The sequence below is a fragment of the Ipomoea triloba genome, chromosome 3, assembly GCF_003576645.1.
Source record: "Ipomoea triloba cultivar NCNSP0323 chromosome 3, ASM357664v1".
NCBI classification, from domain to species: Eukaryota; Viridiplantae; Streptophyta; class Magnoliopsida; order Solanales; family Convolvulaceae; genus Ipomoea; species Ipomoea triloba.
Window position 1 is genome coordinate 7,929,995 of NC_044918.1, and position 11,285 is coordinate 7,941,279.

At 35.3% G+C, this 11,285-nt stretch overlaps 1 protein-coding gene across 1 annotated transcript; it reads left to right on the forward strand.

The window, feature by feature from the left end:
• The first annotated feature begins 553 nt into the window (after nucleotides 1-553).
• LOC116012852 (UDP-glycosyltransferase 85A5-like) lies at nucleotides 554-991 on the forward strand. Its single transcript, XM_031252527.1, has one exon. The coding sequence runs from the start codon at nucleotides 554-556 to the stop codon at nucleotides 989-991; it is 438 nt and encodes a 145-aa protein (XP_031108387.1).
• Nucleotides 992-11,285: the final 10,294 nt, after the last annotated feature.

An 11,285-nucleotide genomic window follows, 5' to 3' on the forward strand; every position in this document is an offset into this window, starting at 1 on the left:
TACCACTTCTGCAATGTTCTCTCTATCTTTCAATTTGGACACTTTCATTCCCTCAGTTATTGAGACGTTAGCCAATTTAGTTCTTCTGTTAGTTACTCACAATAAACTCCGTTTAGACCATGGGTACAATTGGAATTTTACATAGGAAAATGCATTTTTGGTCCCTCACCAATAACTTAAGTTTCCTTGTAATTCTTGGAGCCTAATTTCTTCCCCATGCTGAACACAATCAACACCAGGCTGGATGCCAAGAACATTGCCACCATTCTCCGGCACTGTGAGGTGAAGGTGTTCTTTGTGGACTATGAATGTGTGGAGAAGGCCGGGAAAGCGGTAGAGTTGTTGATGGCGGAGAATACGATGCACTGTGGAGTTGTTCGTCGTGATTAACTTCCGGCAAGACATCTAACCGGCCCGCTAATATGAATGTTAGGACAACCACCCTACTAGTATATAAGTATGGTTGAAGTGAACATATATGCATATCAAAAAAAGAAAAAAAAAAAAGCGAAATCTTAGAAAGCTTAGTGATCGAGGGAAAGGTAGATAGATAATGGAGGTCCAAAGGCCTCATGCTGTCTGCATTCCCTATCCAACTCAAGGCCACATACACGCCATGCTCAAGCTAGCCAAGCTTCTTCATCACAGGGGCTTTCACATTACCTATGTTCTCACTCAACTCAACTATACCCAGATCATGAAAGCCAGAAATTTCATCCCGCTCAGTCAATCACCCACTTTTCGTTTTGAAACCATACCTAACGGCCTTCCCTCACGAGAAAACCCCGGCACCGCTCTAGACATCACTGAGCTTTACTTTTCGACGGCCAAGCTTGCATTTTCGACCTTGAAGAAGAGAGCTGTGAGCATAACGAGAACAGTTAGTGCGAGGGATGATGAGTCAAAAGCAGAGGTGGGTTTGTTGAATCCGGTAACGGTGCTTAGAGCTTGCTCCTTCGAATTTCCAGTGGCCGGCGAGAAAGAATCGTAGTCGTTTACTTGCAGAAATCTTCGACTTAGTGTGAGATTCATCTCCATCGATCTCCATTTCCTCGTAGAAAACAAGCAATTAAGCTCCAAGAATGACAAGGAAACTTAAGTTATTGGTGAGGGACCAAAAGTGCATTTTCCTATGTGAAATTCCAATTATACCCATGGTCTAAACGGAGGTCATGGTAGTTAACTGACGGAAGGACTAAATTGACTAACGGGTCAATAACTGAGGGATCAAAAGTGTCCAAATTGAAAGATAAGGACAACATTGCAGAAGTGGTACTAATTGGGGGACCAAAAGTGCGATTTCCCCTATTATGCGTCAAAAATTAAACGGAACTTCTTACAATGAATTATTACTCATACATTTATTACATTTCATAAGAACTATGAGATCGTGCCATATAATATTATAGAAACTCTCTTTAATTTCACCTTAAAGATTGCGGTACACATTGCTGCTTGGGGTTAGTACATACAGCGTCCTTTGAGTATGTATATGTGATTATTATATGCTTATATGGAACACCATATAACTAATGTTAAAAGGTTAAAAAAAATTAATCTTATGATGCACCAATAAAATATATGAAAGTGCTTTGGAGAATAGTAATATTTAGTTTAAGGTAAATAGTATGTGCAAAAGGAATAGTAATTAAGGTAAATTTCTCGTGGATGCATGCCACCATTATAACAAGCTCTTGATTCTTGATTTATCCGGTTTGGTAAAATATTTAGTTTATTAATAGCTAAAATTTTGACCACTATCAGCTGTTTGATTTTGGTTAAAAAAAGTTTGATTGATAAGTTTTTTAACTCTAAAATTCTAAAATTCAAAAAGCTGCTAAAATCAACTTTTTCAATCAGTTTTTGAGGAAAAAGAAATTATACTAAAGAGTTATCAGCTAACAGCTAATTTACCAAACTCATTTCTACAATTAGCTAAAGTTATCAACTAGGCATACCCTCTAACCTAATCAACTAACTGCCATTTACCAAACATGGCCTTACTAAGACACATTTTGCTATTTACCTCACCTGCAGGGCCGATTTTTTAATTTGCGTGGCCCTGTACTAGTAAATAAGTGAGGTCCTATCAAAGTATAAATAAACTGCGAATTGAAGAAAACTTGCAAAGAGAAAAATGCAAAAAATCTAATTTTAGGCCAATATAATCACAAATACATATACTAACAGGACTGGACTGGACTAGGGGCCCAAAGATTTTGGAGCCCTGTGGGTCGCACATCTTGCACACCTTAAAATCCAGCCCTGCAGTCACCTGCTAAACCCTCCAGTTGGGGTTGAAGCTTTTTGTAAAGGGAATGGAAGTAAGTATGTATCAAGTGGACACCATCTTTAATTTCCAGGTCGGAAAGAAGCGTGGTTGTCAACCTTGGAGGCATGCAAGTGTCTCATTCGAAAATCCATGTGTTTTTTCCTTCCTCAGATCACATCAAAGATGAAACACTACTACTAAAACTGCTGCTTTCTAAGTGGATTCCAACTCCTCATTCAACCATACATTCCCTACATCCCTCTGGTGGGTTTCCCTTTCACAACCAAAAAAAATTAATTAAAGTAATAAAGATGATCGAGAAACAAAAGCTAAGTCGTTTGTTACTTTGTTCAATTCTTAATTTCCTCAGTAAAAACAACAAAGTGGACAAAAACATACATTTTTGAGTTATTGAGATTTTAATGTTGTTGTAGGTAGCCCATTGGTCAGCTTTCTTCTTGGGTGGTGTTTCTGAGCAATGGCGATGCTTCCCTTGATATGATATTGGGAGGTGGGGTTGTTTCCTAGAATATAATTATCCACTCCAATGGGTAGTGGAAACCATAGATGCATAATGCCAGTTTAAACTTTCAATTATGTTTCTTGTTCTACCAACATGCATATATGCTAGGTTAAAGCTTTTATCCATCAAACAAATTGAACAAAATTAGCATAAAATTTAAAAATTGATAAAAACAGGGTGGACGAATTATATCCATCTCCAAAGAAAAACACGCAGATCTATCTCCTATAAAAACAATCAATTTCTATAAGCAATACAAGAAAAAATAAATTTATCAATGAAAAAATCTTTAGGTAAATTACTGAAATCTGCTGGTTATTTAATTTATCAACAGATTTCCTTTGATAAAACGCTGAAATCTTCATATACTTAGGTTGTAGACTTGTAGCTATTTAATTCTGTTGATATTTTGATATTTCCTTGTAGTTTTAATTTGGAGTTTCGACTCTCACTTAAAGTTCTTGATTCAATAATTCAAAAATTGGAGATTTTTTTTTTAGCAGTTAATCCATATCAAGATCATGGACTGCAAATTCCTTGTTGGGTGTTCACTCACGTGCTGAGAGAAGGAAATAAATGTGCGAATTACCTTGCCAATGTTGGGCAAACTGTCGATTGTGGGCGGACTAAAATTTTTGAAGATCCACTTGACGAGATGAATGAGCTTCTTCAAGCTAATGTAGGTGGAGCCAAGTTTAGAAGAATTAGGTAGTCATCATCCGGACAATGTGTTTCTCACCAAAAAAATCCATATCAAGATCATTCCATTGGGAATGTTTTATTCTATCAAAATTGACAATTTACAATAGAAAAAATTGGTTGAACAATAAAATTTAGGAGGCAAATTAATATTTTTGCCTATATTATATTTCTGCTTGCCAAATTGAGAAGATTTGATATCTTTTAAATTAAATGATTAGAAGATATCTACACCAAAGTATTTTATTGGGTACAAACTTATATTTCGTGCACACTACACAACCATATGATATTAATACTTAAGCTTGGAGTTGATTATAACAATCTATATTTTTGTCCTATTATATATTTTCGAGGGCATATTAAAAATTTAAAATAAAGATCTGGTATAACTTGGTGGCTACCTACTATTTCAACTAAAGAAGAATTTTATATTGATGTTCCTAGTCAATGATCCAATATAGTGCTTGCTTTTACTTCAAAAACTTGTATAAATATGCATAAAAAGGTAAAGAAAAAAAAAGGGTTTTGACATCCACATCTGGGCTGCTTTCTTGATGTCCGAGAAAAGTGTGTTTTTACTTTATAGATGCAAGAATGGAGGCAGCAATAAATATAGAAAATAATACTTAATTACTTTTAAGTATAGCTAGTACATTATGCGATTATAAAAATAGTCACTCAGAAAAAAAAAGTAAGATTTTTAAAAAAGATAAATAATGTAAATAACTAATGCATCATAAACAAGGAAGAAATGTAAGATCAATTATGAGCCACATAACCTTCTCCCAAAAAATTGAATCCCTAACCCCAAGGGCCCTCACGACTCAACAAAACATCTGAGGGGATATAAATCATGGTAACTCAACTGAACCACAGAGAGATCTCACCCATGTGACCAGTTAAGCTGCCCATGCAAGCATGAACCACCTAACCTGATATACCTCCTTGTGATCCTTTGTCAGCTTAGAGTCTTAAGGCAATCTTGATCCAAAAGTACACTTTCACGTAACGAGTGCCATTTTTTCGTAAATCAAATAAATGTAAGATCATAAAGAATTTAAAAATTTATAAGATAATAAGCATAATAAACAAGTTATCATATTTGACGATATTAATTAACAACTTAAAGAAAAAAAAAGTAACATAAAATTAAAGAATTTGTAACTGCACAATAAAATTAAAATTAAACAAGGTATAAGTTACCCTCATTGACATTTATATAGTTTTATTTTAAAAAGTGGGTTAATGCTTTAAAAAAAAAAAGTGGGGTTAATCATATGAAATTGTTTTTTAAATACTATTTGAAAATATCATGTAGTAAGTATTTAAAAATGATTTTGAAGGAAGAAAAAATGATTTTGAGTGAAGAGAAAAATCTGCAGCCACTATTTGAGAGTCTGCACTAAAGTCATTGGCTATGTTTGGAAAACCTAGCTGAAAAGGTAGCTGAAAGCTGAAAAGTAGCTGAAAACTGAAAAGCTATAAGCTCGAAGCTGAAATCTGAATAGCTGTTAAGCTAGCTGTTATGCTTAAAAGTGTTTGGTAAAATTAGCTTTTCAATAAGATGATAAATGTAAAAAGACTAAAAAGGACATCTTCATACCATTTAAATAATTTTAAATTTAAATAGGTTTGTTTATATATTAAAATATAAAATAATGAAATCAATATATTTAAATAAAATATAAAGTAAGAACATATATTTGAAAATATATAAAGTAAAAAAAATGTTTATAATTCATAAGATTAGTTCATACAAAAATTAATGTTCAAACACAAATGTCAAATTGAAATTACAACCAAACATAATGAAAAGGAAATGTCAAAAAGGTTTTAATTGAGATGGGTAAAGGATGTCATTTATTTAAAATAATAAGGATAAAAATAGAAAAAAAAGTTAAAAAGCTACTAGCTTATTTTTGAAAAGCTACCTCAAGTAGCGTTTCAAAATAAGATCTTATTTTAAGATACTAGCTTATTTTGAGAACATTACCAAACAGAGCTTATAACTTATTAGTAGCTTAAAATAAGCTATAAGCTCCTAAATAAGATCTGCCAAACAGAGCCAATAAGTCCCTCATGCTAGGAGTCGAACTTGTAACTTGTAATTATCTAGTTAACACCCTAACAAACTTGGATTGGACTACCCCAAAATTTTAAACCTCATTTCTTCACTATGGCTTCTAAAAATATCATTATGGTTGGGTTAATCATATGAAATTGTTTTTAAATACTATTTGAAAATGTCATGTTAAAAATATTTAAAAATGATTTTTATAAGAAGATGTAGTATCGATTAATTTGGTTTTGATAACTAACTTGAGATGATTGAAAACAAATTTAATTCAAAAAATCCCAAGAATAATACATACATTGTAAAGAATAAAAAATAATTAAGGTGGGGGTGAGGGTGGGGGATAACATGACTCGACCTACATCTAGGTAACTATTTTATTGCACCAATTATTGGTCTAAACAAAGGAAACGTCTAGACCAATAATCGCACTATAACAGTATTAACAGAAGGCGTGGGATCCAAATTGCCGTTATACTAGGTCTACGTCAATAATTTACCTACTTTGTTGGCAGAGAATTGAAAGTTGAAACTGAATTGACATGCAAACTTAGACACATTGGCAGTATATGTTAAGTTGCCTTCAATTTCAGAAAAATCATGAAATATAATTGATGAAAGAGACGAAGAAGCATCATTACTGATAGGTAAGGAGAAGCAAGTTAAATACTCAGGACGGGTAATTAAGGAGAAGCAAGTTAAATACTCAGGAAGGATAATTAAGGAGAAGCAAGTTAAATACTCGGAAGAAAGGGACGATCGACCGAGGACGACTTGAGGCGGTAAGATCAAACCTAATGAAGACCGACCGTAAGAAGGAGTCGGTTTGGGTGTGGAGCAGGTTAACCAATCGGAGGTCAATCGACACTCATGGGTGAAAGAGTGGAAGAGATTACATGAAGAGGAGAAACTAGGGATGGAAGACTCCTTGGGGAAGGCGACTGATAAAGAAGAAGAATGCGAGGCCAAGGAAGTCGATTGGGAGAAGTCAGACTCGCTGACTATTGAGCAAGAGCCATGGTGGACAGAGATATTGAAAGATGGACTACGAGAATAGAAAATGCAAGCTTAGGTAGGCGGAAAAGGGAGAAAGTCGGAAGCACGTCCCCGACAAGAAGAGTGAAAAGGTCGGGTAGGCTAGGCATTGCAAGGAGCTCGGGTGAAGTGAATTAGGAACCTTCCAAAGGCAGCGAAGATCAGGAGCGGATTTTGTGGGCGTAATAAAGAAAGTAAATCAGAATGCTTTAGCTAGGAAGTTGAATCAAGTGTAATAAGGCAAAGAATCATTTATATTTATGGTAGTTTAGGATTGTCATATGGGGGGAGACCCCTTCTCCCTATAAATAGGGGCATTCAACCTTGAAAAAAGGCTAAGCAATTCGAAATAAACAAGAGATCATAAACCTTGTTTCCAAGGACATTGACACTTAATCACTTTTCGATAGTGTTGGCACGCCGATCGACCACCCCGTGGTTGATAATTGCTCCCAGCTTGTCCCTCGTCCCTTTGACTTGATCCGTAGCATGGACTCCAGTTAATTTGTAATATTATTCACGGTTAAAAAAATAAAAGATTATATATATATATATATATATATGGAAAGAATTGGGAATCAATCGCAGTCGTCCACATGTCCAAATTTAATGGATCAAATATAATTATGAAAAAAAAAAAGACACAGATGCATTTTCATAAATATATAACTAGAACTTTAGTGTTAAAAACATAAATATATAACTAGAACTTTAGTGTTAAAAGTGCAAATAACTGGTGCAAGTATGCAAGTAAAATCACTGTCCATTTTCACTAAATACTGTAAGTAATTTACCTTTTAACATTGGTGCACCTAATGTTAACATCTTTCACATTAGTGCACTTAATGATAATGTTTTGTGTACTAGAAACTGTTACTTGCACTTAGGTGCACTATGAAATTATTACTTGCACTTTTAACACAATTTACTTGTACTTCAAAGTTCAATTATTTACCAAAATACCACTATATTTATAAATAAAAAAAATAGTGTTTCTGATCCGTTAGATCTGAACACACATGGACGACTACGATTGGTTCTTAGTTATATATATATATATATATATATATATATATATATATATATATATATATATATATATATATATATAATCAAGTGAAAACACCTCCCTGTGTGGACAGACACATTCACATTCACACCTTCGATAATTATGAAAGGAAAAATACTACTTTGACTCCCAAGTTATACTCCCTACCTTTACTCCCTCACTCAAAAAGTTTGATGTTGATACTTTTCTTGGGACCTAAAAGGATGAAAATAACATATCATATCTTGTCACGTTAGGGAGTAAAAGTGAGAGAGTAGAAAATAGAAGTTCATGTAGTAGAACTCATTATGAAATGAACCATGTACGATTTTAATTGTTTTCAGTAATTATAAAATTGACCCCGTATTTTTTACTGAACTCTGATTGATGGTTGAGATCAGTTCTCAGACTATGTTCTCATTTGATCATACCCATAAATCTGAGCCAAATCAATGGGTCTAAAAAATATACACGAATGTGCACACGAAGGCATAAGAATGTGCACGCGAAGGCACAAGAATATGCACTTGATGGAAGAAGAATGTGCACTCGAAGGCACAAGAATTTACACTGGAAGTCAGAAGAATGTGCACTTGAAGGTAGAAGAATTTGCACTGTAAGTCAGATGAATTAGCACTGCAAGATAGAAAAATGTGCACTCCAAGGCACAATAATGTGCATTGGAAGGCAAAAATGGTTGTGCAATGAAAGGCCCAAAATTATGCACTCGAAAGCAGAAAATAATGTACTTAGAAAATAATGTACTTGTAAACACATGAAATCAAGATTATATATATATATAACAAAATCGGGTTACAGTGTGCATAATTTAAAATGTGTGTACAAAAATCTATGTAAATCAAAATTAATGTCAAGAGAGCACATTGCAGGGCTTCAATGTCTTCGGTGTTTTCAAGTCTTCATGTGTGATTTAAAGAATGAAATGATGGCACTATTTATAGGGGAGAACATGTAACCTCCACCTCACAACAAACTTCTTTAATATTTATCCAACAAATAAATAATTATTTAAGATAAATACTATCCAAAATGAACCTAGCCACATAATCATGTCTAGGTTCAAGATTCTATTATATTTGAATTTAATTAGAAGTATTAAATTCAAATATAATATAACTATAATATCTTAAATAATAACATTTAATTTGACTAAATCTTTATCAAATAATTAAATTAATTTAACAAATAACATAGCCTAAATTAATTTAATTACTTGATGTACAAACTTGAATCACTTAATTAAAATGTAGTCCAATAGTCAGTTTAATTCTGTCAAAATTTTCATGTCTACAAATTATCTCATCGAGAGTTGTTTGGACAAGTCACTTGTGAGCATACACCACTTGAAAGTATGTAATGCAAGAAAGTCTTGAAACTATAACTCATACTTCATGGCAATCATACTTAAAAAGATAAGGAAAAAATCCCGAAGAGAGAAATTAGGAAGTAGCATCAGCAAAAATACGGAAAAGTGAAGATGAGAACTGAATATTGTATTGATTCAATTGAACAATTACAATGATGAGGAATAGGAGATATATATACAAGGGGAGTCTCAGGTAGAGTAGGATAGCTAGTCCTAACGTGACTCAAACTCAGAGAGTCCTAATACTACCCCTCAAGCGCAGGGTAAACTACTAACCTGAAGCTTGTCCCTAAGAAAAGAAAATCTAGGACTAGGCAAAGCTTTTGTAAAGATATCAGCTAATTGATCTTTTGTAGAAATAAAGTTAACCTGGATATCTCCATTGGCAACCCTATCTCTAACAAAGTGGTAGTCAATCTCCACGTGCTTAGTTATTGCATGAAAAATTGGATTCGCACACATATAAGTAGCACCAAGATTATCACACCATAATTTGGGAGTAAGGATGCCATCAATTTTGATCTCACGCAGCAAGGACATGATCCATATGACCTCAGCACAAACATCAGCCAAGGCTTTATACTCAGCTTCCGTGGATGATCTTGCAACTGTCTTCTGTTTCTTGCACACCCAAGAGATAAGATTGGTGCCAAGAAACACTGCATACCCACGAGTAGATTTACGGTCCTCAGGACAACCAGCCCAGTCAGAATCAGAGAAAGCATGAAGCTCTCTAGAATTGGACTGAGTTACACGCAAGCCGAATGAGAGGGTGCCTTTGACATACCTGAGCACTCGTTTTAGCTGCTCCTAGTGAGACAATGTTGGAGCATGCATATGTTGACACAATTGATTGACCGCAAAGGATAAGTCTGGCCGTGTAATTGTGAGATACTGGAGAGCACCAGCCAAACTCCTGTATTTCGTTGGATCTTCATATGAATCTAAATTAAGCAATGGAGTTTTCGATGTAGAAATAGGAGTGGCGAGAGGTTTACAATCAGTCATTCCAGCCCGTTTCAAGATGTTTGACATGTACCGCTGCTGAGAAAGAATAACACCATTGCTAGTTTTGACTAGCTCAATTCCAAGAAAGAAATCAGGTTCACCAAGATCTCTAATTTTGAAAGCATTAGACAGTTTAGAGAGTAAATCAAACACTAGTAGCTCATCAGTCCCCATTACCAAAATGTCATCAACATATACTAAAAGATACACACATGCAGAACCACGAGAGTAATAGAATAATGACACATCAGTCTTTGAAGCTATAAACCCAACAGAGAGTAAAAAAGTATGCAGCCGATTAAACCAAGCTCGTGGAGCTTGCTTTAAGCCATATAAAGAACGCCTCAACAGACAAACGTGATCAGGCAATTGAGCATCAGCATACCCGGGTGGTTGTTGCATATAAACAGTCTCAGCCAAATCACCATTCAAAAATGCATTGTGTACGTCAAGCTGCCTAACCACCCAACCTGAGGAAATAGCCAAACTCAAAAGCAATCTGACTGTAGTGGGTTTCACAACCGGACTAAAGGTGTCAAAAAAGTCCTGACCAGGAACTTGATTAAACCCTTTCGCCACAAGTCTCGCCTTATGCCTCTCTATTGAACCATCAGCTTTACGTTTAGTACGAAAAACTCACTTACACCAAATCACATTCATACTTGGGCGAGGAGGAACTAGAACCCAAGTCTGATTGTGCAAAAGTGCATTGAACTCCAGATCCATTGCCTCTCGCCATTCAGAAAATTTAACTGCCTGAGTGTAGCAAGTGGGCTCGGTAGGACAGGCCTGAGCAGAGAGAGCCAAAAGTGGAGCCACAGACCGACTCCTCGTAGCCATTGCATGGGAGCGAATAATCGGACGTGTGGACTTGCCACGGGGTCGTCCTCTTTGACGAGTAGGAGCAGCAGTGGTGGTGACAGGAGAAGCAGCCTGAGCAGAATCAGCAAGAGAAGATGGCAATACCTGTAAAACCGATTCAGCCCACGGCTTCTGCACAGAGGGAGGAGATGGCACAGCAACCCTACTAACAAAGGGAAACACATTCTCGTCAAAGTATACATGTCTGCAGATATAAATCTTATTAGTCGTTAAGTCCATGCATCTGTACCCCCTGAAAGACTCAGGATAACCTAAGAAGACACAAGGAGATGACCGATACGACATTTTGTAACGATTATAAGGACGCAAGTGAGGATAACAAAGACAACCAAACACACGAAGAAAAGAGTATGA